Here is a 26,005-nt window from a genome sequence, read left to right as displayed (position 1 = left end):
TCATTAATCATTTTTATCTGAATATTAATTGCAGTTAGCAGTAAAATATTGGGGTGGGGGAGGATATCCCTTAAGCATTTTGCCCCAAACCCCCAGGGGGGCGTTAATGCCCAGATGTGAATTTTTCACCTTTTCATAAATATTAGAAATTATAATTGTATATATTTCTCCAAACTAATGTAAATCCTCCTCACATGAATCTCCTAGTTGGATCACCACAATGCATTTCTGTGTCTGACAAAACACAAAGATGCTTCAAAGACATAACTAGATCAAGTGACTTCAAAATCTGATGTGCAGAGTTCCAAAACAAAAGCAAGTAAGATGGACGAGTACAAATGTGTGTAGGCAAAACATAGACATCGACTTGACTGACACTGGGCACAACCTCTGTATCCAAAAATGAGGTTTTTACAGCAGTTGGTTGTTTTAGTTGTTCCCTGACAGCAGATAGCAGACAGAAATATAATTCAAACTATAATTCCTGTCATTAATTTGTGGTAAAAAATTCAAACTGATTTTCACTGCAGTGAACTGTGTTCCACTATTATGCTTTTCATTAGGCAAAACTATTCTATTACAATATGTAAAACAAAACCTATTAACATCTGTTTTGATTCATTAATTTGTGCAGCAGAACTTTATAAAATAATAACATGATTCCACTGAAAATCCATTAAAAAGTTACAGTTATTATTAGGGCTGTCAAAGTTAATGCATTAACGCAAATTTGTTTTAACGCCACTAATTTCTTTAACGCAGCTTGCGATTTTTAGGTTGTGGCGGACTCAGTTTTTAAGCTAGAATGAAGATGCTGGTATCATATGAAACTATAAAACATAAGGAATCCATTGGTACCAACCATATCATACTAGCTTGTCGCGAAGAAGGTTAAATAAACAAACCTACGCTAAAGTTTTTGGCGAGTAAAAACTATCATGGCCATTTACAATGGGGTCTCTTGACCTCTGACCTCGAGATATGTGAATGAAAATGGGTTCTATGGGTAATAACGAGTCTCCCCTTTACAGACATGCCCACTTTATGATAATCACATGCAGTTTGGGGCAAAGTCATAGTCAAGTCAGCACACTGACACACTGACAGCTGTTGTTGCCTGTTGGGCTGCAGTTTGTCATGTTATGATTTGAGCATATTGTTTTGCTAAATGCAGTACCTGTGAGGATTTCTGGACAATATTTGTCATTGTTTTCGATCAAGGTAATTATGGACAATCATGCGATTAACCATGATTAAATAAAAAATGTAATTACATTTTAATCGATTGACAGCCCGTGTGTATATACAGTATATATATATATATATATATATATATATATATATCACTCTGAATATTTTGAAGGTTAATTCTGACACCATATATTATATGTTCTTTTCATGTATACACAGAATTCACTGAATGTTCTGTTATGAAAATGTGTATACAGTCATGGAAATCCATTGGTCGAAATGTGTCTGCATCCTGACCCAGGAGTAACTCTCCCTCTGGCTGAACCATCCATTGAGGACATTTTACTATTTCCTCCAGCATTACAAATTCATTGAGCAGCAGCTCCTTTGAGTGTGCAGACATCATTTGCCTGTACAATCTAAAAATAGGCACTTTTAGTTGAGCTTCCACTGTTCCCGCTCAACCTTAGCTCCATTTGTCTCTCTCTGCTGCCTGGCAGGATGTTCTGCTGCGCTTATGTCTTTCCTTCTCGTGGCCAACAAAGGAACAACAACCTCCACCCCAGATTCTCGATGATGTCATATCTTGTGAAAGAACTGTCACTTTATTGCATCTGAATTTTCAATCAGTTAGGTAAACTCAAATTACTGCATTCAGATGATAAATCAGGCCACTCTTGTTTATGGTGAGATATCTAAATTAACAAAGCAGATGAACTATTACAGAAATGCTGCTGCTGCTTACAGGAAGAAAGATTATTGATCAAAACAGTGTGAGAATGACACACAAGTTACACATCTCTTACAAGTCAGGCAAAGTCACATCTCACAAGTCAGACCTTGCCGTGTGTTGGTGATTATATGAAGAAAAAGCGCGTGATCCTGACAGTTTTTACAAAATGCTTTCATGATGTGTCGTAGAAATGAACATAATACAGCTGTAGCTAGGTGCATGCATTTTGAGTAGAGTAAAGACTAAGCCATCAACTCATAGTCCCCGTCATGTCCCCTCAGGCTGAACAAAGCTAGACACAGTCTGTGATTCAGCCAGTACAGAAATGGCTGCTTCTCACCTCACATATTCACATCACCTAAAGTCAGGCGAGGTCACTAGAGCTGTGCCTCATTGCTCCCATTATGGCACCTCTTTTTACCATCGCAACAGTGTCCCTTGGGTCCTGAATGAGATGATGCACTTTAAGCCAGTTTGACGGCACCTAGGAAGGTGGCGTCTCCGTACAGGGACACGTTGGCTGTGGAGCGAGGGATCAGCAGCTCCAAGTGGTCACCGACCTCAAGCTTCACAATACCTGAGAGATGCAAATGTACACTTCAGACCTTTTGTTTTTTGTTTTTCTTGCCACAAACAACTATCAACCATAGCCTACTATTGACACACATATGCAGCCAAGACACACACACACATGCTTAAGGGCTTGAAAAACACTGACTGACCTTCCATAACAGCTGTTGTAAAAGAGGGTGAACATAGCTCGACATAAACAATAACTCAGACTCACCTCCTGTGTAGCAGGTGTTGTAAGGGTACACAGGGTTCATATTCTGGATGCAGCGGAACAAGATCACATACTGAGGCTCGTCTCCCACCACGTTCCTCTTCCTCCGGATCACCACGTGACCCATCGCAAAGGTGCTGTCCATGTAGTAGACCTGCAGAAACACTGGGTTAAATCTATGGTATATGAGGCATGGGTTTTAACTAGGCTGTCAAAGTTAACGCGATAATAATGCGTTAACGCAAATTCGTTTTAACACCACTATTTCTTTAATACAACTTGTGTTTTTTAGGTTGAAATGGGCTCAGGTAGAGTGAAGATATTGGTATCAGATGAAACTAGAACACTTAAGGAATCCCTTGGTACCAAGTCATACTAGCCTGTCGCGAAAGAGGCTAAATAACGCTCCAAACTTACGCGAAATTTGTCGGAGGAAAAACTGGCAGAGTAATTTTCAAAGGGGCTTTACAGACATACCCACTTTATGATAATCACATGCAGTTTTGGGCAAGTCATAGTCAAGTCAGCAAACTGACACACTGACGGCTGTTGTTGGCTGTTGGGCTGCAGTTTACCATGCTATGATTTGAACATATTTTTTATGCTAAATGCAGTACCTGTGAGGGTTTCTGGACAATATTTGTTGTTGTTTTGTGTTGTTAATTGATTTCCAATAATAAATATACATAAATTTGCATAAAGCAGCATATTTGCCCACTCCCATGTTGATAAGAGTATTAAATACTTGACGAATCTCACCTTTAAGGTACATTTTGAACAGATAAAAAATGTGTGATTAAATATTTTAATCGATTGACAGCCTTAGTTTTAAAATGTATAAACAGTCAGGTGGGTGGTAAATAATTTGCTACTTCATTTATTATGCATGCATCATTTGCATTTTCTCTTCTTTTTCTGACCTTTCTTCAAGGTCTGTTAACCAAATGCATGCTTAGATCAAGCACACCCTTTTTTTTTCTGCAATGCATGTAGACACATTCCCCTCCTATGTAAAAGCTGATGATTGGCAAACAGACTAGCAGTGCCTCCCTGTGGAAAAACTATGCAATGGCAGCAAACAGACAACCTACCTGACTGTACACAAAGTAGAAGCCCTCCTCTCTGACTAACATGCTGTCTCCGTCCTCCTCCAGGGCAGAGCCTCTCCTCAGCCCAGCCTGCCAGGGGATACCCGTGTGAGGCTCCGAGTTGTATTCTGATCCATGAAATAAGAATGTATCAGAAAAACATGTCAAAGCACATTCAAGCTAAACATGTATCCCAACAGTCAACCTGTTTTGAATCAGTTACTGGAGTCTGATTGGGCTTTCTGCAATTGTTTATACAGATTTGAATGTGAAATATATTTTAACTCTAACTTCCAAAGTTCAAAACTAATATGAAATGGTAAAATGTCAAATAAAAACTACATCAAATTCAATTATATTACAACTCACTAAACTATCATAGCCCAGGTCGAACATACTGTACCTTTCCTGAAGGTTTTCCTGCTATTGTTTGCCAACAGCTGCAGGCAAGGCTGAGCAACTGTGATGAAACATGAGAAAAATTTAGAAATGTCAATACTGGTCAGTGGTTTCCTTACAATCTGCACATTGGTAATTCCATAGTTGTCTCTCTTCTTCCTTCTGTTCCTTCCCTTTTTTCCACTTTGGGCAAAATTCCATTAACAAAGTCAGCACTTAGCAACAGCATACTGTGAATACTGATGCCCTGTACACCTGTGAAAATAGCTTGAGCGGATGGTAGCATTATCTCACCATATCAGACTTGTTATTTTCCAAGTGGTTAATACCAAAGCTGCTGAGTCATTCACACTTGGCTCTTAGCCTGTTTTAAAGCGGACAATGTTTTTCCATTTCTGAATCACGGGTCTAAGGGTAGAAGTTATGTACAGACTGTAAAGCCCCCTGAGACGTTTTGTTATTTTGAGCTATATGAATAGACTTGGCATAGGAAATATAACAATAAGGAATGGATTGAAGACATTAATTCGCCGCCTTAAAGGATAACTTTTGTTATTTTTCCAACCTGTTTTTCCATGTTATTGTGTCTAAGTGACTAATGGGGACTACACTTTCTGAAATTGTTCCAGTATTGAGGAAGAACGCTGCAAACGCCATCCACTAAACAAGCTGTAATGTAATCATTTGGGGCAACCTGGTGCCGTCAGTTTACGTCCACTAAAAGTGCTTGTTTGTGCCACTGACAGGCTCAGATTGTTATTATAAGTGTCTGACAACATTGTGCAATGGACCCAACAGAGAAATAAAACGTTTTTCTTACCTCATTGTGTCATGAGACTTGTTGCCGAAAGAGACGTGGCAAAATGAGTCAGACGGGAGAGAGGAGTGACACGGGACACCGGTGTTGTCAAAGTTTGTTGTGTTGGAGTACAGAAAGCGTAGCTTAGTGTTATCTAAAAGATTTTCATTGTCATGGCTGAATATTTAGCTGATTAAGACAATGTGGATGATTTTTATTCTTATTTTATTCTAACATTTTAATTATTCTATTGTTACTGCTTATTTGCACCAACGAACCAAAGCCAATTCCTAGTGTATACCTGATACACCTATCAATAAACAAAGATTCTGATTCTGATTCAGAGCGAGGCTTCTCCGAGCGAGACGGATCAAGCGAATGGTAAAGAAAAAAGTTTAATTTCTCTGTAGGGTCCTTTCCATAATGTTGTCAGACACTTATAATAACAATCTGAGCCTGTCAGTGGTAAAAACAAGCACTTTTAGTGGACGTAAACTGATAGTGGACCAGCTTCAGAAAGTGTCGTCTCCATTAGTCACTTAGACATAAATCATGGAAAAATAGGGTCCTGGTTGAAAAATACCAAAATTATCCTTTAAACTAAAAATGAAATTGGTCACAATCGGTCACACTTTCTACATCACTTTTCAGTCTTTTTGCAAGTGAACATATGGATTTGTAAAACACAACCAATCTTGCACTCCATGCAAACTAAAGCAACTAATATCGGCATCTCGCACATTAACAGTGAACTGTATATTACCCAATGGCTCCGATCCTGAGGCCAATCTTCTCCTCCTCATCAGGGTGACAGCAGGTTGAGACCCAGGTTGGTGCCCAGGTTGGTGCAGGGACTCTTGGCTGCTTCTCTGACTGATATTCTCAGTCTGAAGAGACACAATAAAGTTTTTTTAGAAAAACAACACATGCTGGTAAAATGCTTGTCTTTAATTTAATCCTGTGCAGATGAGGACGTCTATAAGGACTAGCTGTCTCTCACCTGGCCTGCATGCTTGGCCTCTCGTCCCTCTTCTCTCCTGCGACAAACCTCTGATCTGAGTCCCTCTACCTCAGCTCTGAGAGCCACCAGTTGGTACAGGGACAAAGCTGAAAGAGAGGAGGAGGTGACAGCAGCTAATGTCAGCAGGAAAACTGGCCAGGACAGCCTCCCTTCACCTGTCCTTTGTCCAGTCCCAGGCTTCACACCTGCCAAAACTGCCATCGCGGGGCCCATATAATCTCCAGGGAGCTCACACTGACAGCATGACTAGTCTGAGGCCTCAACTACACTGACTCTCTTCTGACAGAACGGTGGATGTTTGCTTGTCATCAATGTTGTCTCTAGAGCCTCTAGCTTGATCTTAATGCCTATCCAAAAGCACCACTGACTTCCTTAACTCTCGTTTTGTCCTTCAGTAGCCGGTTCCAGATAAGTCTGAGGGACTACGCAGAGCAAATACTGTACAAAAAAGGGCAAAACTGCTTCCCCTCTACTGTTCCGCTCAGCTAACCACACTCACAGCTTCCTGCCAGACCAGCAGCCCTGACAAGCGTCTCTCCCCTTTCTCTTTATCTTGCTCCTTAAAAACGATAAAACACATCCCCGTTACAGAGTGGAAACAGGAAGGACGGGTCAGCAGTTGGATGAGTGACAGCCTGGTAGGGAAATAGAAAGAGAGAGAGGAGAAATAAACATTATTAATGAAAACGTTACATTTTAATTTGACAGCTAGAGGAGCCAAGAAAAGAAGGAAGTACAAAACTGACTTCAACTGTGAACGGCAACATAAAATGGCAAAACAAACAAACTGCAATTCCCAGAATAAAAAAAGTGAAGTGACTCCAGGTTACAAGAATTAATTAAAATAAAATAACGGTTACATAAACAAAATTTTTAAAAAAAGAAAGCTAAGCAAAAAAAAAAAACTAACAAGACAAACAATTTCAATGTATCAATTTATTGCATGTTACAGTACAGAAAATAGAAAGTGAAAATGTGTGCTTACAAAAGAAGTTGTTGACATTGTTTTGAAATAGAAAAAAAAACAAACAAGTAAAATGGAAAAACCCCTCAAACCTCAAACTGACTGCTTCACACTGAAGATAAAGATGAGTCATTCAGACGTCTGACTGTTCAGATAGTCGTGGTAGATGCACACAAATAATATCAACACTGTGCAGGTCCATTACAGAAATTTGTCAGCACTCAACGTAATCACATGCCAGCTTGCAAATGCCAAATTTGAAATGATGCCAACACTTTCAACATCGTTCATTCCACTCTATTAACAATCATAAGAACATATACAAATATGTCCCATAGTGCATTTGAAGAATACCTGGCAAATGATTTTATTTATTATAAAAATGAAGAGACATTCGGTTTGATTCCATTTCTTTTCATCGACAGTGTTGGACAATAACACTACATTTGGCTAGGATAGAAAAACGCAATATTCTAGTTATTATTGACTTTGCTTTAGGCCAGCCATCAAAACAATAAATCAAGTGAATGATGACAAGTTTCTACGTCTTTTCTTGAATGAACAGATGGCGCAATGCAAACTAACAGCAGAAGTGTGTCAAACAAAGCCTGTGGAACAAAATGAGTGTATAATCACATGGTTGAAGTGGGATTGCACAACACATGATGGGATGAATGGAACTCAGTTTATGGATTTGATATAATGCAAAAAAATATCTGAAACTGTTCTGTGCAATTAGTGGCAAAAAGTCACACAAAAAAGGGAGAAAAGACCATCTATACATTATTTCTTGTAAAGCACACTTGTTAATTTAAGAGCACAATTTACATTCATAGTAGCCTTTAGACCATTTTTCAAGTTCACATTGACACAAACAAATTTGGTCTTTTGATGTTTGTTAAATTTTGTTAAGCATACTGTTTAGAAAACAGTAGAATATGGCTAAGGAGATCTGTATTCAAATGGCTTTAATACCACTGCAGTGCAGCATGCTGCATTTGGAAAGCAAGTGCAGATAACAGTGTTTGAATCGTCAGGCTCTTCTCTACCCCCTGGAAGACGTGCAGGAAAGGTTAATTAGCTCATTAAAAGCCCTCCAAGTGAGTAAAGCCATTGTGCCACATAAGCATGGGGTGAGACGAGAACCTAGAATCCTCAGATTAACAATTATGGTGCTGATAATAGCAAACAAATCATCACAACATTTGATTAAAAATGCTCACACTTTATTTTTAGTTCTTAAAGAATGGGTTCAGGGTTGTTTTCAAGACTGGCTTAATACAATACTCACATATGTATGTGTGCTGACAGAGTAATTGGTCGTTGTATTTGTTCTTCCTGTCTAGACTTGCAAACGGGCGGAATGTCCCGTAAATTTCCACAGTTTAAATTTAAAAATTGTGAAATTATTGAATTTTTTGGAGGGTGGCATGGCATGTTTTGGTTAAAAGCAAGCCCATTTAATGAATTGTAACCATGCACTGTATTCAGCAGCACACTCTTGCATCACATGTACAGATCATTTGTCAGTATCCTTAAATAGTGTTTCAATAAAATTATAACCCTCTGCATGCACATGTGCAGCCCGTACTACTGCACTGTCTGAGCCAAATATAAGTCTGGATTATATTACTGGAGAATATATTTATTTTACAATATTTCAGTTAACCAGTAGCCGAAAGCAAAATACACAGTTTATACCTTGTTAACACCTTGTTTCTATGTGGGGAAATAATTTGAATCCCAACTTTGCACACAATCCACATTGTCAAATTATAGCTAGCTAACTCACCCCTTGGCCCATTTCACATCGTATGTATTTGACAAATTAATTAATCCATTTGGCAAATTAATGGATAATGTCTGCATATAATATGGTAAAATGGTTGTTTCTATCTGCATATGACATGGTAAATAATGTCTGAGCAAATACTATATTTCCATTTTATTCCTGTTAATTCCCATGGAAAGTTTCCACCTTGAATATACCTTTTGCAACCCTATTCCTGTCTATACTGGCCATTAAGAAATCCTTTCCTAGTGTGATTAGAGTGCAAGAGACGGGGGACAAAATCCCGTACTTAAGAGACTTCACTCTGAGTTAGACAAAATAAGAGTCTTTCTAAACAAAATCTCTCCTTTGCCAGTGTGTATTTCCTTGTTGATCTGGGAGGAAGAACAGTAACACAAAGAGGACATATTCTACTTAATAAGACTTTACCTTAGAAAATGCCTACTTGATTTATCTTACTCAGACTGCTGAAGCTTCATATTAGCTTCTGCTCATCTTTGGAATACTTTTTTTTGGATAAAAATGGGGGACTAGATTTTCTCCCCCATTTCCTGTTAGATTATCTTGGCTTTATATTGCAAATGATCATGTTCAGGATGCATACGGAGGGGAAGATTACAGCGACCGTTAACGTTTCAGCGTACATATGGGCATGTGTTACAGTGTTGCACTAAGATAGACTTAAAAAAATCTGAACCAATCCTTTAAAAACAAAACCACACACACAGAGCAAATGCTCTTTACCAAACTACAGGAGCCAACGTTGCCAAATAGCAACTTAACTGTAAAAGTTATCCTGTGTGCTAGTTGCGTTTGAACTGGAAGCAGTAACGGGGAGAATATCTTGTAGATTATCCAAATCGCACTGAAACAGAAGTAGTTTGACAGGAAATAAAATTTCAAGAGGTTGTTTTTGATAGTTACAAACATGTCAACGTTATCTTACTGACCACTTCATCTCAGCACTCAACACTTTTTTTAAGGCTGAATATCATTATTCAGCAGCACAAGTTTTTATGCTATTTTGCCAGACAAAATTTTCAAGGGTATAAATATTAATCACTACAATGTCATGTCATGCTGAGCTGTTGCAAGGGCTCTAAATATTAATGATCCTCACCAAAAGCGAAGAGAAAAAACATCCTTATGCTCCTCAAAGTATTGCTCAGAAGATGTTAGCGTACATAACTCAACACTCGGGTAAATCTGAACAAAAATAAGTGCAATGTAATGTATTAACAAAGATATATACAGTATAGGTCTACATATTATCAGTGTCTCATTTCGTATATCAGAAGAAGTGTAATTTTAATTCCATTAGTAATCAGTCTTCACTGTGATACTGTAGGTCCTCATATGGTCATTATACTGTGAGCAATTGTTTCAGTTTTCATAATTAATTTCAGTAGACCCATTACGGCAAATCTTTTGTGGTTGTGACAGAGTGGGCATGTATGCTCTGGCTTCATTCATTTATGGTCATAAATACATGCATTCATAGCTGCAACACGAAAGAAGCCATGAGGGCATTGTTACCCTCTCTTAAACCCTTGAAATAGTCAAATAATTTGAACAAATATGTTACATTTACAGAAAGTGAAAAGGTAGAAAGAGTGAAATAAAATAGAAACCCAGACAAAAGCATAAAAAAATGTACATTCTTTCCAAAAATCAATGAAGTCCATCTAATCAATTTACGTGACAGCCTTCGCTTACTCCAGCCCATAACCTGTAGTCAACAGTCAGTCCCTGACCGTTTATTTCAGATAATGGTGACACTGGAGGAGGGCTGAGCGCTCTCCTCGTGGGCGTGGCTCTTCATCAGGTCTTTCATGAACTGCTCCAAAGCAACGAAGTAGCCCTGACACTGCCATGTGTCGTTGTGCGTGCCCTCTGGAAAGATAGCTAGGCGTTTAGTCCGTGCAGGAGACAGTTCATATAGTTGCTTCATCATGACTGGAGGGATAAGCTGGTCCGACAGACCAGACACAAACAGCGAGGGCATGCGGCACAGCGCCACCTGTCGGTAGGAGAGGAACTGATTCCTATAGCACCACAAGGGCAGCAGGCGCATGGGCATGAAGGAGAAGAGTGTCGCTGCCATGTGGGGGATGCTGAGGAAGGTGTTTTCAACAATAATGGCTGCTACGCGGTGAGGGTTGACTGACGCCAAGCGCACAGCCACAGCACCCCCCAGTGAGCGGCCAAATAGTACCACCTTTGTCTTGTCCAGATCAGGACGGGTCATGACATAGTCCAGTGTGGCCTCGGCATCCAGGTACAGCCCATCCTCACTGGGCTCACCCTCACTCTTTCCGTAGCCACGGTAGTCCACCAGCACCACGTTGGCTTTCAGATTGACCAGCATGAGCAGGGCGTTTGGCACCCTGTGACCAATATTACCTGCATTACCATGGAAATAAAGGATGGTAGGTGGAGCAGAGGAGGTGGGGCTGCTTTGATTGCCAGGGGTGACTCCAGGAGGTGTGTCGCCTCCTGTGTAGCGAAGCAGGATGAGGTTGAGCTTCACGCCGTCCTTGGTGCGTATGTACACATTCTCATGAGGGATTCCTGTTGGCATGGGAACATAAAGGCGAGAGGAGGAGGGCTGGTCAGGGAAGTAGAGGAGCACGTCCTGAAATTTGTAGAGGATGCCCGCCACAGAGGCTAGGATAAGAGCTAGGAGAAAGAATCCTCCATACAGGTGGAAGGTGAGGATGAGGGCCAAAAGGGAGACTCGACAAGCACCCCAGGACCAGGAGGCCAGAGTCAGGGTACAACGCTCCATCGCCCCCCACAGCCTCCAGGGCTTCTCCATGGCTACACAAGAGCTGAGTCACGCGACGCACACTCTGCAAATACAGAGAGAGAGCCAAGGAAAGAGTACAGGGGAGAGAAGAGAAAGTTGAATATAATTGTACATGATCAAGGAAAGGATTTAGAAAAACATCTTAAGTTTCAGTCAATCTATAAAGAAATGGTCTGACAAGAAACCCTAATTATTTAATTAATTAGATCCAGAACATGTGGCCAGCATCAGCACATAATAATGCACATTAAGTTCATTATCAATTAGCCAATTTGTTTGTTTATTTAATAAAGAATAATGACAAATACCCATCACAGCCCAAAGAGATGGTTACAAATGCTTAGTCAATCTAACAATGTAAAAACCTAGATTCAAATGATGTCAATAAGAGGAAAAACAACAAATTCTCATATTTGAGAATATAACTGACAATAACCTGATATTTCAGGTGGAATTTCATTCATTAATTTCATTCTCACTGTGCAATATCATTTTCCACTTGTGCAATTTTGTTAATAGTCTTTTTATTATCAATACTGTATATACTGCTCCTATCTTTATACTTCCTTCTATTTAAATGGTTCATATTTTGTTACACTTTGTTTAGCTCTTTTTTTACTGTGTAAGCTGATGCATCTTGTTTTTTGCACTATCCCTTTTGCTGCTGTAACAATGCAAATTTCCCCACTGCAGGACTAATAAAGGCATATCTTATCTGATCTTATAACTATTGAATATCTGGTATATTTATGCCAGAAATGACTGATATTCAAAATGTCCAGCCATTATTGTTTGTCCAAACAGTGGATGCACTCAATAAGGTTTGACGACTGCAGTCCTGTTCTATTCATATTCCACATAGTAATAGGTGTATATTGAAAGGTAAATACTGACAAGTACAGTCTGTTACAGACACGCCCGTTCAGGTGTATATCAAATGTGTTGAGCTAATTCAAGGGCCGGTGGGCACCAACTCTAGATGAACTGAAAACACCCAACTTGACCTAACCAGGTGTGGCCCAGAGTAGAAACAGATGTTAACTAGCAAGTATGCAGTTGTGGGTCTCAGAAATACACCACCAATAATAAATGCATGTTGCTGGGTACAAATGAGGATACATTTTATAGATATTACAAGACTGAATAATGTCTTGACCCCACCCAGAGACAAGGAAGAGATGATGACAGCTGCTGGAAAACACCTAACAGTTAGCTACCACTAACAAGACAGCTGTGACAGGTATGTTAATGTTATTCAGCTGACGTCAACAATAGATATCGTTTTCAATCATTCCAGACAGCTAGGTCCATAAAATAATAAATAATACTAAGAAGCAACCTATTTATGGACTGTCAAAACGAGCTGTTTCTGAGACGGCGAGCCAGGCTTTAAAGCTATAGCTATAAACAAAACCTGAAGAGCCTCTTTTATATATTCATTGACTAAAAACAGCTGACATTAGCTAGTTAGCTTAGCTTAGTTAGCCACCTAGCTGCTCTCCGGTTGGTTAGCATGTAGCTTCAGTACTCACCCTCCTCTCATCGTTTCATCGCTTCATGGATGTTTCACTAAACAGTAACACACACACAGCTCGGTCTCTGTCATGCAGCTCTGCAGAGGTTAGTTAAAGTACAGTGAGAGTTGAACTGGGGAGAAACGGGAGGTGAACACTCAGCAGGAACCGGCGAGGCTAGCCACACAGCTGTTAGCGTTAGCATTAGCGGTACTAGTGTGGGTGTAACACTCTTAAGTTCCGTGTTGGGCTCACAGCAGCGCAAGAAAGGTTCCTTCTTCTTCTTCTTCTTCTTCTTCTCTCGGTTTCTGGCGGATCGCAACCAACTTTAAGGTGCATACCGCCACCTACTGTACAAGAGTGTGTAACATCATGTCATTTGCTCTTTACTCCTACTCTTAAATTCTATCCACCAATCCTGTGTGTCTTAAGAACATTAATAATGCCTTCAACCCCCTCACCCTCTGTTCCCAGTATCCCCATCAGATCCCAATCACGTCCCTCCTCTCTGATCTTTTTCTTTCAGCCTTATACTTTTTACATTGAATTAGGATATGCTCCACATTTTCTTTAACACCACAATCCCCACACTTGTCACTGTTCCTTTTCCCCATTAAAGCCAAAGTGCCATTAAGACCTGTGTGATCCAGTCTGAGTCTTGTTATGATGATTTCTTCCCTTCTGTTCCTTTCTTTATACGTCTTTGTTATGACCGACTTTTGTATTTTGAAATATCTCCTTCCTTTCTGGTCCTCCTCCCATCTTTTCTGCCATATCTCAACTCCGTTCCTTTTAATCACAGCTTTTCCTTCTCCTTTCCCAAGTAAAACTGGTGCTGTAATGTCTTTTTGCAGTGAAGAAAGGTTTCTTCTTCTTCTTCTTCTTCTTTGAAGTTTACCAGCAGTTGGCATCCTAAGTGTTGCAATACTGACATCTTCTGGAGTTAGTTAAGTCATACAGTGTCCGGTTTGACAGGTTTTCTCCCATCAGTCCTCCCCTTAGGTGGCTGATTAAACATCCTTTAGGCCAAGGGTTCCTAGTCCTCAAACTACTATTTGTATTCTAAAACTTTTCAACCTAAATACTTCAAGATTCAAGACTCAAGATTCAAGATGTTTACTGTCACGACGGTTATACAAGTACAATATTAAGAACATATACAGTATATACAGTATAAGATGTATGATTGAGGTATTGCACTTGTTTATTGCACTTTTTGTGTGAGAAGGTGTCCTATGAATTATCTATTTAAAAGTCTGATGACCTGGCTACTTCAGACCTGTTTCATATTGATGAAGAGAAACACATTTCAATTTGAATCATGTTAAGATAAGATGACATAAAATTAGATTATCCCTTATTAGTACATTTAATGTAGATACCACTGATATATCTTTAAACAGAGGGCGATTTTATTCAAATTGCATTTGGACTGGCAGAATGTATAATCTAATTTATATTTAAAGTAATTGATCTTAAAAGTTTTCAGAAAATGAATAGTAGCAAGATTGGCATAGTCCTAATAAATCCAGATATTTAAATTTATCAGTCCAAAGCGGACTTTCAGTAAGTGCTTCAGCTTAAAAATAATGAACATATTGCTGTGTGTCACAATCATATCAGAGTTTCTGTTGGCCCAAAGTTAACATGGGTGGAATTAATGTACACAATATGCTTATTTTATTGGCGCAAATGGTCCCTATCGGTACATATGCACTTTTCAATGATAGGGCACAATTTTATAATTTATAGCAAATTAATGAGCGTGCTGTTCTGTGTTTCCTGTACTGTGTGACTATATGAATTTCCCCCTGCAGGATAATAAAGTTGACCTTTGACATTTGACCTATGACCTATGGCTATTGTTAATGTAGGCCTAGTCATTTTTATCTCCATTTTTTTCTTTCCTCCCCCATTCCTCACAACACCCACTCTATTTTTAATCAAATGTAAATGTATTCCTCTTATCTCCTGATCTCAGTGCTGTTGCCACTCTTTATTTTTCTTCCATACAATGCCTTTTCCCTCTGATTTTTAAAGGTCAATATGGATGTCTGCTTTATTAACTGCTTGTTTGTCTAGTTTGTCCCGTATGAGCAGGAACCCAAATTTATATGACCTCAGTGCCCTGTTTTATTACTCTTGAATAGCCATATATTGCCATTATTTGATAGTAAGTCCTTGTGATTAGCTACTGGATGCACATGACTTAATTCTGGACACAGCATTGACTAAGTCACCACATACAGACATTTGTTTGGTTTAATTTGACCATCAAAATAGGAACTGAAACTGCAGAACCTCTATTATCTGGATCTTTGGACCCATCTGTAAAAACCTACATATAATCTGTATATTTACATTCCTTATAACTATAAATCAAACTAACAAAATCTGCCCTTTTATTTGAAGTAATTCCAAATCTACCAACAAAGTTTAAAGTAACCACACAGGGATTATAGGCCATATCACAGTTGGACAAAACTCCTTTTCATATAGGCTACTCCCAAGTCTCTCGCTGCGGCATCTCCTGTCTAGCCAAATTTACATTGATATTAGTGGTTTCTCCCTTTCCCAGCAGGACCTTAGCACTTTTTTTGGTTGTTTGACTATATCCATGACTTCTCAAATTCATCCAATAGTTCATTAGGAGCTGTTTTCTGCATAAACACGGGGCATTTCTCCTGTCTCCATTTGTAGGGCATACAGAGGTGAAGTTCTTACTGCTTCTACGCTCAGAGCCCAGGCCTGGATCACATCTAATCCTCCAAGTACACTTTCTGACACAGAGCCATAAACTACCCTCCCATAATTTATCCATGATCTAAATACATGTATATATTTGAAGGATGCAAAATCAGCTCCCAAATCCAACCCTTCGGACCATCTCATCACATTTACAACTATTTTTTACACTAATCCACAATGTTTTGAATGTGTTCTCTCCATGATAATCCAGAGTCAAACTACAGGTTGCTCCAAGTAATGTCTCAACTGTCTCAAAATTATTTCCACACAGTTTCGCTAAAAAATATGGTCAGCACTCTTTTAAACAGTGTTGCAGCTGGTTGAAATATCATAATTAAGAGAGCAGCAACCACTACTAATGTCTCATATCAATCATATAATATCTATAACGTTGTGTCACACACAATACTGCACGCTGCGTGTTAAAATCAGTGGTCTGATGATCTGAAATTGAGCAATCACCATTACATGTGCTATTCTATTTTTTTCCCACCAGGTGCTGCTCTTGTAAAGAAAATAATCTAGAAAATCCACTAAGTGAAGGTACATTTTACAGGTTAAAAGTAAAATCCCCAAATGAAAGTTAGTGGGATGCTTCATGAACAATCTAAAATAGGCTTGATAAGCCTATAAGAAGCAGCACAGGCCACTATAAAGCTAGATTCCTGGAAAGTAGGTTCTCAAAGCTAAAGACTATTTTAATGAATTTGTTTCCTAATATAAATATAACTTGACAGACTATGTTACCCTGCTGCTTTGATCTCAACAGCAGACTATAAAAACATGTTTTTTATGTGTTGGTGGAGCCAGAATTGACACATCTTACAGTCTACAAAAGTGGGTCAAATTGCAGAAGTGACAGCCATAACACTCTGCTGGCAGGTAGGCTGCTGAGAGAAATGTCCTTCAATGAAATGTCCTTCAATGAAAGGACGGCAAGGGCAGAAAGCATGTTAACCTGGACACTACATCTCACTTCCCGTTTACCTTGGAGAGTGACTCAACGTAGGGCACCCGATTCGACTGTTATCAGGCCATTAAATACCACCATAGATTAGGGTCATTAGGGGCCTACTACGTTGTAAAAGTAAAAGTGAAACTTAAAAGCAAAACGTTCTAACACATTATAAAACTGAATGAAATGTCACATTTTGAACACAAACGAAAAAGGCTTCTTTAGGTTTAGGCAAAAAAAAAACACTTTGTTAAGTTTAGGGAAAAACATAGTGTTTTGGGTTAAAATAACTACGAACACAAAGACAAGTACACATTATTGGTTTCACACGGGATGCGCACTCCGGTGTTCTGGGTAAAAACCCTGTGGTTTGTGTCCCATGCATCGTCCCCAACCTTCACCCATTATGTCTATACTACAGCACCTGACTTCTGCTTCTGCTCCTGTCATAATTACTACGGTCATTAGAGGTCGCTGTTGTGTTCTTTTATACCTTCTTTCGGTGATCTACCATGTGAATAGATGATAAAACCTACTATTGGGTGTAGTGGGCCCCTATTGACTCACATCTATGAAGCTTATAGCGACTGATAACACCTATAAATAGCCTGACAACAGGCTCTGACAGTGGCTTTTACTGTATAAGGTGAGATCAACAAAACGAACAGCGGACAAGGATTTGATCTGTCTGATTGTGACTGTTTCGCACTGGCAATGACATAAACTTTACGTACAATCATCTGATGATCTATCCAACTCATCAGAAAATAAAAAAGCATAAGGCTTGTTAAATACACATTTGAATAATATATATATGTTGATGTTTTTCCCTCTTCCCAGGTTGACTGATGGTATTGCTGTATTTAACATCTTGCTCACACTCAGTGTGACCTTGGAGGAGACAGACAGATTATGTGCAGACCAGCACAGCTGTTGGCCGTTCAGCTCTGTCCTTGAGGTTCGTTGATTCGATTCTGTGGTGTCAAAGTCAGCATCAAAACCCTGGATGGAGCATGCTTCTATTCTGTTAGATAAAAACTACCAAAATTAAGTCACCTAAAATTTAGCCTGTGTGTGAAAGCATATGGGTAATGTGTATTCATTATTGTTGAGGCGGAAATGCTGACACTGGCAATAATGAGCTGCAAAACTGCAGCACAGATGCAGGTGAGGTTAGGTTTGCTATGTACAACTTTGGAGGAGATGATGTGACCACACAAATACAATGATGTGACGGTATGATAACAGCTCATTGTTCTGGAGGTACGTGGACAAATTATAATCTCAACAGAAAGATGTGAATCTATATCTTGTGGTTGACCTGTGGACAATCTACCAGGCAAACTGCAGGATTTGGTATTCAGGCGTATTGTATTTTCGCACAACAGGGAGCAACACAAATGGTTTCGGCATATGTGCAGATGTTTATTTTCATTTTTGTTGGTAAAACACTCACTGAACTCAATTTTATGTAAGAATTTATTTGGAAAATGACCCTTAAAGCTACGGGTGGTAATCTTCTTCAAAAACATTTTTGTTATATTTATGGAAATTCTCTTTACATCCCGACAGCAATCAATTAATCAAATGCTCTCACAAAAAAAAATAACTTTCTCACTAGATTTAGGGAGTTTTCAGGAACCCTGTCATGTTATTTCCTTCACTTTTTTTTCGGAAATTTTTAAGATGCGTGTGTTGTTTTGTCTGGACTTACTTTCCAGGTAATCTATCTTCCATCTCATTCAACTTCCGTGTCAGCAGTTTAATCGGTGTTGAAAGATGTCCAACTCGTGCATCTCTCCAACTCTGAGCTCCATCCAGTTTTTCAGATCGATAACTAGGTGTTTCATTTCGCCGTCCTCTTCCCAAAGCTGTGTCGTTTTGGTATATGAGTCTGTCGGCTGTGCGGACATCTTACTGTTTCTTTTGTTTTCTTCCATTGAAATTCTTCATTGTTGATCCAGATCATATCATATCATTCCACGCCGGATATATTAATCATTTCAGATTTTTTATTTACAGCGTTTATCATGTTATAATTGTAGTTAATTTAGGGATTAGGAGGACTCTACATTCAGCCTGTCACCATCACATACGTGACTGGAAGTCTCTCCGATTTAGGGACTTTTGGAGCTAGTGCTGCTAGCTACTTTTATTGGAAAAGAGTTGGCAACACTGGGCTGTTTTTTTTGGTTGGATCTTGCTAGTTTCTCAACATAGCAAGCCCGCCTTTAAAGGGAAAATAGTTTCTTCGCAGTAAATGAGAAAGGAGGATGATGGACTGTATTTCTTCAACTTGAACAGATTGACTTTAAGATTACGTCCATGTTCAAACGTTACACAGAATCATAGTGTTGTGGCCTTTTCAATGGCTGCAGCCCTGACTGGTTCCTACCAGTCAGAGTGCATTGCAGATATGCACACACACACACACACCTACTCACACACTCACTTGTCTCTTTAGGTTGTAGGGAGTGCTGCATTCTGATGGATTCAGCTTATAAGAGACTGACAGCTGGCAAGTTCACTCTCTCTTATCTACGACTCAATTACCTTTGACATGCCAGTCAAAACATCTATTACGCACACACACACACACTGACACTCTCATACACACTCATACAAGCACACTCTGTGGCTCAACTCCCGTATCCCACGACTCAATTACTTGAAATATAGCACTCCAAACAGCTGGAGGGCCTGAGCTCAATAATACAAATTCAGAGCTGCTACAGTGACTGTGATGACCTCGCTGGGAATATCATATCATCAGGCCAAAGGGACACGCTTGTCATTCACCTCACGCCACGCACCCAATAGCCGAGCAACCGATACACATTGATTTCTCTGTCAGTCAGCATCTTTTTTGACTTGGTGCTGCGACTTTATAGTGTATAAGAGTTGCTGTCATTGCATTTTTTTTTTTGCCGTTGTTTGTGATAGACATAGTTGAGCGGCTCATCTGACATCATCATGTGTGATGCCTCTTTGATTTGCAAGTCACTGAATGCCATGCACGGGGTGATAGATGTGGTGTCCATGGCTACAATAAATGTGTTGTCACCTTGGAGACAGAGCGTTGCTTTGAGTCAGAGAGGACAGCTTCATAATGGCAACTCTTCATTTCAAACACATCACAGAGGAGGGGGGCAGATACAGCCAGCAGTTACATGTCACAGCAGTACAACATTATTAAACTGCCTTTTTTTCCCCTTTCATGACGAGTCATAATTAACAAAGGAAGAGCTGCTGCTCTTACAGCTGCATTCTAGTGTCACTCAATGAGGTTTAATGAGATTGCACGTTGTACAGTGATGGCCTAATCAGCTAAGTGAAATAGTCAGGCCTACCTTGCATTGTGGGCATGCGGCAAAGAGTGCCCTGCTCACCATGACCGCCAAGAATAAATTGGGTGGAAATTGCTGTATGTCTCAGGCAGCAATTAGACGGCCTCCTGTGGTGAAGAGGCAGATATTTAATAAAGGCTACATTTCCCTCATTTCCCTTGCAAATGAACCTTCTGTCTCACCTATGATGATATCTATCACTCTAATTAACCTGTAGATATAGGTTTGTGCGTACTCACATGTGCCTGTGTGTGTGTGTGTGTGTGTGCTCCTGTGTGAAATGTGTGACCTGTCTTGCTAAAGTGCAGGGAGTGGTGACTTAAAAAAAGAGCCATCCCAAACCAAAGCCATTCAGTGAAGTAATAAAGGAGTAACAGCGGTAAACAGGGTTAGAGCAGTGTTTATATGACATAAATGTATGGATGTCACACAACTTCCTACAGCTGAATCAAGACAAGACAGAGAGCCAACAGTTTGTTCAGAGCGCAGCAGCTCAAGTACTGACAAAGACCAGACAGAGAGCCCAAAACTCCTATTTCAAAGCGATTGCATCAGTTTCAGAATTGATTTTAAGATTTTTTAATTAGTTTTGGAATAACCGAATGGCCTGACTCCAGCCCATCTCTCATACATGCTTTTTTACATATGTACCTACTGTAGCAGGTCCCTCAGATCTCACAGACCGGAGGAAGACAACCAATCAGAGCCGAGCTGGAGGCTGTCGTCTCTGAGCAGCTGCCAATCATTCGCAAACTCCAATCAAACGGTCAAACTAGGTAGTGCTGACCAAATATGAATCAATATTCTGTTACTGTAATGCCTATTTATCACATAAAATGTTTTCAGAAACATCTTGTAGTATAGTGTTTATCTGTAAAATGAGAAAGTTTGTGACCCGGCAGCCATGTTGAGATCAGTTGAGGAAATACCAAGCACCGCGCACCAGCCGGAGCAAACTTCCTCCTTTTACAGCGAAACAGGAGTTTGCAAGTGACTGACAGCTGCCTCGGTTGAATAAACAGCCAATAGGAACGCTCTCTCTGAAATGACCTGTGATTGACCAAAGTCTCACATCACGGGCTAGATTTTTTAAAGCCTGAAAACAGAGACATGAGGAGTTGCAGAAGTCTAGTCATCTCTCAGAACACTTGAATTACAATATGCTGAAAGGTTATTTTTTTGCCCAATGATGCCCAAAAACATTCTGCCTCCTGAAGCTTTAAGGAAGAGTAGTCACCACTTTGCCTAAAATGTTCCCATCATACCTGCAGCATTTTTACAGTGTGAATGATCTTATCCTAAGCCAATCATTAATCTCCCGGTGTTTGCCCAACCTCCTCTGATGGTAGAGATAGATAATTAGCACATTTGGCCACTGTGCCAAAAATAAAGATGAAAAAGATGACTTTCAGAGAAGGCTTTCTTTGGCTCTCCAGACACCTTGAACAGCCTCCACGGTGGTAACATCATTTGCCAGAGCTGCTAAATCAAGCTGCCTTCAAGTGGTTTATTAATGCAATTCATCTAAGTGTGGTTTTTTTTAAAGTACAAATGCTAGCTTTTGTCAGATCAAGTCAAGTCAATGTTATTTATATAGTCCAATCCTGAATCACTAATTTGCCTCGAGGGGCTTTACAGTCGACCCTCGATTTGGATAAAGAAAAAATACAACAAACATAAAAATCCCTTTAACAGAGAAAAATAAATCTCAGGAAGAACAACAGAGGAGGGATTCCTCTTCCAGGACAGAGTCACCATAGAAGGAATAGGTTGACATTATTAAATGAGATCGATACCACTCTCATGAGTGTGCAATAAGTATGAAGCTCAAACCAGGAAGAGGCAATTAGAGCCTAAAGACTGGAAGCAGGAGACAACAGCTAGCTTGGCTCTCTCCAAAGTGCAGAAAGCAGCACCCCTGAATCTCACTCATTAACATGTTGTGAGCTTTAGAAGTGCAGGTCTTCGTATTTTTGAACTTTGGACAGAGCTAGGCCAGCTCTTTTCCCCCCGCTTCCAGTCTTTTGCTGAGCTAATCACCCGCTGTTTCCAGCTATAGACAAGAGAGTGGTATCGATCTTCTCGTCTAACTCTTAGCGGGAAAGAGAATAATCATATTTCATGAAATGTCAAACTATTCCTCTGAGGCAGTAACCACCTCAGCTGCCCCCACGCTCTGTAATACTCATCCTCATCATCGTTATCATTATTAATCCCGGTTACACTAACTTGTGCCCAGAGCTCATCACGTTGGGAAAAGCCTAAACACACATCTCTGTGAAGGACATTTTCTTTTCGAAGGAGGTGAAACCATGAAATAGTGTCAGCAGCGATCCCTATTTGAAAAAGTGCAACATCAAGGGCAAGCTGTAATTACAATGTGTTCAATGTAGCCTGTGGAGACTTCGGTCTCTGCAGAGAAGTAGAACCCACTGTCCTTGAAAAATGCAGCCACATTTATACACTTCTAAGAGAAGTCACAAGGTTTCTAAAGGTGGGGTAAACTGTAGGAATTTGAGTGCATATATGGTCATGTTGTGAACCGCTATCCACTTAAAGAGCAAATTCACTCAATTTAGAGAAAGCCCGGCCACTTTGTGAAGGTCAGTCAGACCGGTAGGCCTAATAAGTGATTGTTTGAGTTGTTTTGGGAGATCACTCCTGACTGAGCTGATACCAGAGGACATGTGGACTGTGGACACCAGTAGAAAAAGACAGGGTCGTGGTCCAGATTATAGGTTACTGTTTTATCCTGTGGGGACGGAAAGGCCATCTTTCATTTCTCATTTAACAAATGTTTGTACACGCGAGTGTGTGTTTGTATGGGCATGTGGATGAGCAAAAATGGTGGGTTTTAAACAGAAAGAGTGAAGAATCTTCTTCCAAATTTAGTTTTTTCGACCTTAAGTGAACTTGTATGTAAAGCTGATAAATAAGGCAGATAAATGGTGTTTTCATAATACAAAATGGAGCTTAAGTTAAAGGAACAGTGTGTAACATTTAGGAGGCTCACTTGGCAGAAATGGAATATAATATTAATAAGTATGTATTCTTTAGTGGACAGCACCTGAAAATACAAATCGTTTATATGTACAGCAGGTCCTCTTCACGGAACTGGCCGCCAGATTTCTAAAGTAACCCAGAATGGACAAACCAAATGCTGGCTCTAGAGAGTGCCATTTGCGTTTTCACGCCTCGGCCACCGTAGTTCTCATACGTGCTTGGCACACGGGAGAAGTTTCAGACGGTTTCAATCTGCAACCTCACCGCTAGATAACGCCAGATCCTACACACCGCACCTTTAACGATTAAATACGATAATGACGTATTAAAACTTATTCCCACTGGAATAAAAGCTTGCAGACTACAAGACGGGTTCTTATAAATAGCACAGACATTGTCATTTAATAATGCACGTTATCATAGCCTTGAAAGTAATGCTTGATGCGATGTAAGTGGGAGAGGAATGCACTTATTCATCAGTGTGTGTCAACAGGTCATGCTCTAAAGAGATCCCTGCAGCAGTGTATTGCAAATAAAGACTAATAGCCCAGCTGGGGGCAAATAAGTCTACTAACACTGGAACAATGCTTCATAGGCACCACAGACTCAACAGTTATCCATGCAATTAAGATCTTGTTGCACTGTACTGACTGACCAATGCCACCATTTATACGTCCATCAAGCACACAGCAGGTCACATAAGGTGGCTGCTATACAATCAGAGTAAATGACCTGGGAGTAATTAGATAGCACAGCATGCCGTTTTCAAAATGGGACATATTTACCCATACACAGTAATACTCCAGGAAGAAAGGGCTCAATAGAGGAGGTCATGAGAAAAAGGGACTACAGTGAGAGAGAAAAATGACTGAGAGGTAGGGCCAACATACAAGTCCATGTGGTGATATATGCGTCTGGCTTCCTATATCTCACCTTTCTACAGTCATATGACCCTGAAGTACTGTAAGTCAGCGTAATAGCCATTGCTCAGGGGAGTCTTGTGATTTAAAGACAATAGTTTCAACCTGTGAATCTGGACAATCTATCACTGCCTCCCCTCCTCATCTTCCCCTATCTATCTCCACACTTGGCTCTTAGTTGTTGTCTGTTTCAAGCTGTTTCTCTCTCTCTCTCTCACACACACACACACAGGAAGACACCTCCCGTCCTCACCCCTGAGGCCCACACAATAAGAGCTTAATGAAAAGGTACTTTCCACTGGCGGCTGTGCACTGGGGAGATATCTTTAAATGTCACTGTTAATGGGAGGAATTAGCAGAAAGCTGGGTGTTCTGTATCTGTGTGTGTGTGAACGGGTGCATCCTGATGGCAGTGTGTGATACCTGGATAAATGAGGTATAGCTTATTTGTCCTACTGTGTGTGTGCGTGCGCGTGTGTGTGTTAGTTCACCACCCAGCAGTACATAGTGGCAGTCAATGCGGTTGATTTATGTTCCCCAGGCCTCGGCTCTGCAGGGCCCCGGCTTGATTGGTGTATCACTGCGGCGACAGCCATGACCTCGCCGTGACCCCATAAGTTAGCCCCGCTGCATGATGGGAGCTCGCAAAATCAGATGATGCCGATCTCCTCGAGCTGATTGATTTAACTATATAGCCATAATTTCAGCATATCATTTATTTTCCCCTCGTCTCCTTCCTGTAAATTGAGCATGTCAGCGGTGCAATGCATCACAGCTCCAGCGAGCCCACAGGATCACGGTGAAAAGGATTGATGCTCTTCCATGGATCATTGCTGAGAGGGTTCTGTTTAATGGTTAGAGCAAATGGTTTACATGCTTGATAAACAAGGTGTCAGAAAGAAATGAAGGCAGATCATGTTGCTGCTGTCCTATAATCTCAGCTGATGAAACCATGATACACCGAGGTGGAACACTTTCTCAAACTCTGCTTTTACACTGAGACACAGTGGAAGATTTTATCACTTTTGACCTTTTTCTGAACTTTACTCTGTCTGTGGCAGATATTTACAGAGGCTCACAGAGAGGAGCATGACTAATGGAGAGAGACGGATAAGTGTCCAAGAGAGAAAAGAGGGTGGTTGTTTAGGAAGGAAGGAGGTCACAAGTGTGTGTGTGTGTGTGTTGCTGCTGTAGAGGAGGCAAGCATCCTTCACATCAAAGCAGCTTTTAGGGAGCAATTAGCAGAGCTGCAAATAGGCGGATAACACAATTAACAGTGACACAATCTTTACATTTAACATGGCCCCAGGTTAACTGAATTTACAGTGGCGCATCTAAGAAGCAACTTGTGAACAGTTGCTAATGGATGGCGCTCCTCCTTTGATTGTCTCACCGAGGCGTAGATTTTAGATTGCCAGGAGAAGCACAGATGTGTGTGCTGTGATCAGAAGTAGAACAAGCAACCACAGGGAGAGGGGGGGAGAGATTCACACGTGACTGGTAGACTGCAGAGCGTGTCTGCAAAGTCATCTGAGGTCGGCCAGTCTGTGTGATGAGAAAGATAGACGATGCGGAGTAAGGGCTCAGGCCGAGTACAGCACAGTGCCACATGGGCCCCGGCTCACACACAGAACACCATCACCTTGCATACTAGATTAGATAGCAATTGAACCTCAGCTTTATTTGCAAACAAGAAAGCCACAAAAAGAGTGTTACATGAGGCACTAAGCTACATGATAGCAAGATTAGAGTCTACAGGCCAATAGCAGCTCTGTGAGGGTATAATGCAGGCGGTAACCTCCAGCTCTGAAAAGTGAAGCCAATGCAGAAGTGCCTTAAACTTGCATTCTCTCTAACAGCCAGCAGGGGGCGACTCCTCTGGTTGCTAAAGAAGTCAGATTGTATAGAAGTCTATGAGAAAATGAGCCTACTCCTCGC

The 26,005-nt window shown here is 40.4% G+C and overlaps 2 protein-coding genes across 2 annotated transcripts; both read right to left on the bottom strand.

The window, feature by feature from the left end:
* Positions 1–1,758: 1,758 nt before the first annotated feature.
* Positions 1,759–6,563, bottom strand: tnfsf13b (TNF superfamily member 13b). Its single transcript, XM_037789941.1, has 6 exons — positions 5,995–6,563; positions 5,758–5,881; positions 4,200–4,256; positions 3,800–3,924; positions 2,712–2,862; positions 1,759–2,501 (listed from the first exon to the last, which is right to left on the bottom strand). Exons 1-6 carry the CDS (start codon positions 6,226–6,228, stop codon positions 2,389–2,391), a joined length of 804 nt encoding a protein of 267 aa, XP_037645869.1. The 5' UTR covers positions 6,229–6,563; the 3' UTR covers positions 1,759–2,388.
* A 368-nt stretch (positions 6,564–6,931) lies between these two features.
* On the bottom strand, positions 6,932–13,510 carry abhd13 (abhydrolase domain containing 13). Its single transcript, XM_037789940.1, has 2 exons — positions 13,113–13,510; positions 6,932–11,623 (listed from the first exon to the last, which is right to left on the bottom strand). The coding sequence occupies exon 2, from the start codon at positions 11,587–11,589 to the stop codon at positions 10,534–10,536; it is 1,056 nt and encodes a 351-aa protein (XP_037645868.1). The 5' UTR covers positions 11,590–11,623; positions 13,113–13,510; the 3' UTR covers positions 6,932–10,533.
* Between the last annotated feature and the right edge of the window lie 12,495 nt (positions 13,511–26,005).

This window comes from Sebastes umbrosus, chromosome 13 (genome assembly GCF_015220745.1).
Source record: "Sebastes umbrosus isolate fSebUmb1 chromosome 13, fSebUmb1.pri, whole genome shotgun sequence".
Lineage (NCBI taxonomy): Eukaryota > Metazoa > Chordata > Actinopteri > Perciformes > Sebastidae > Sebastes > Sebastes umbrosus.
This window is presented reverse-complemented; position numbering and strand designations above follow the sequence as displayed.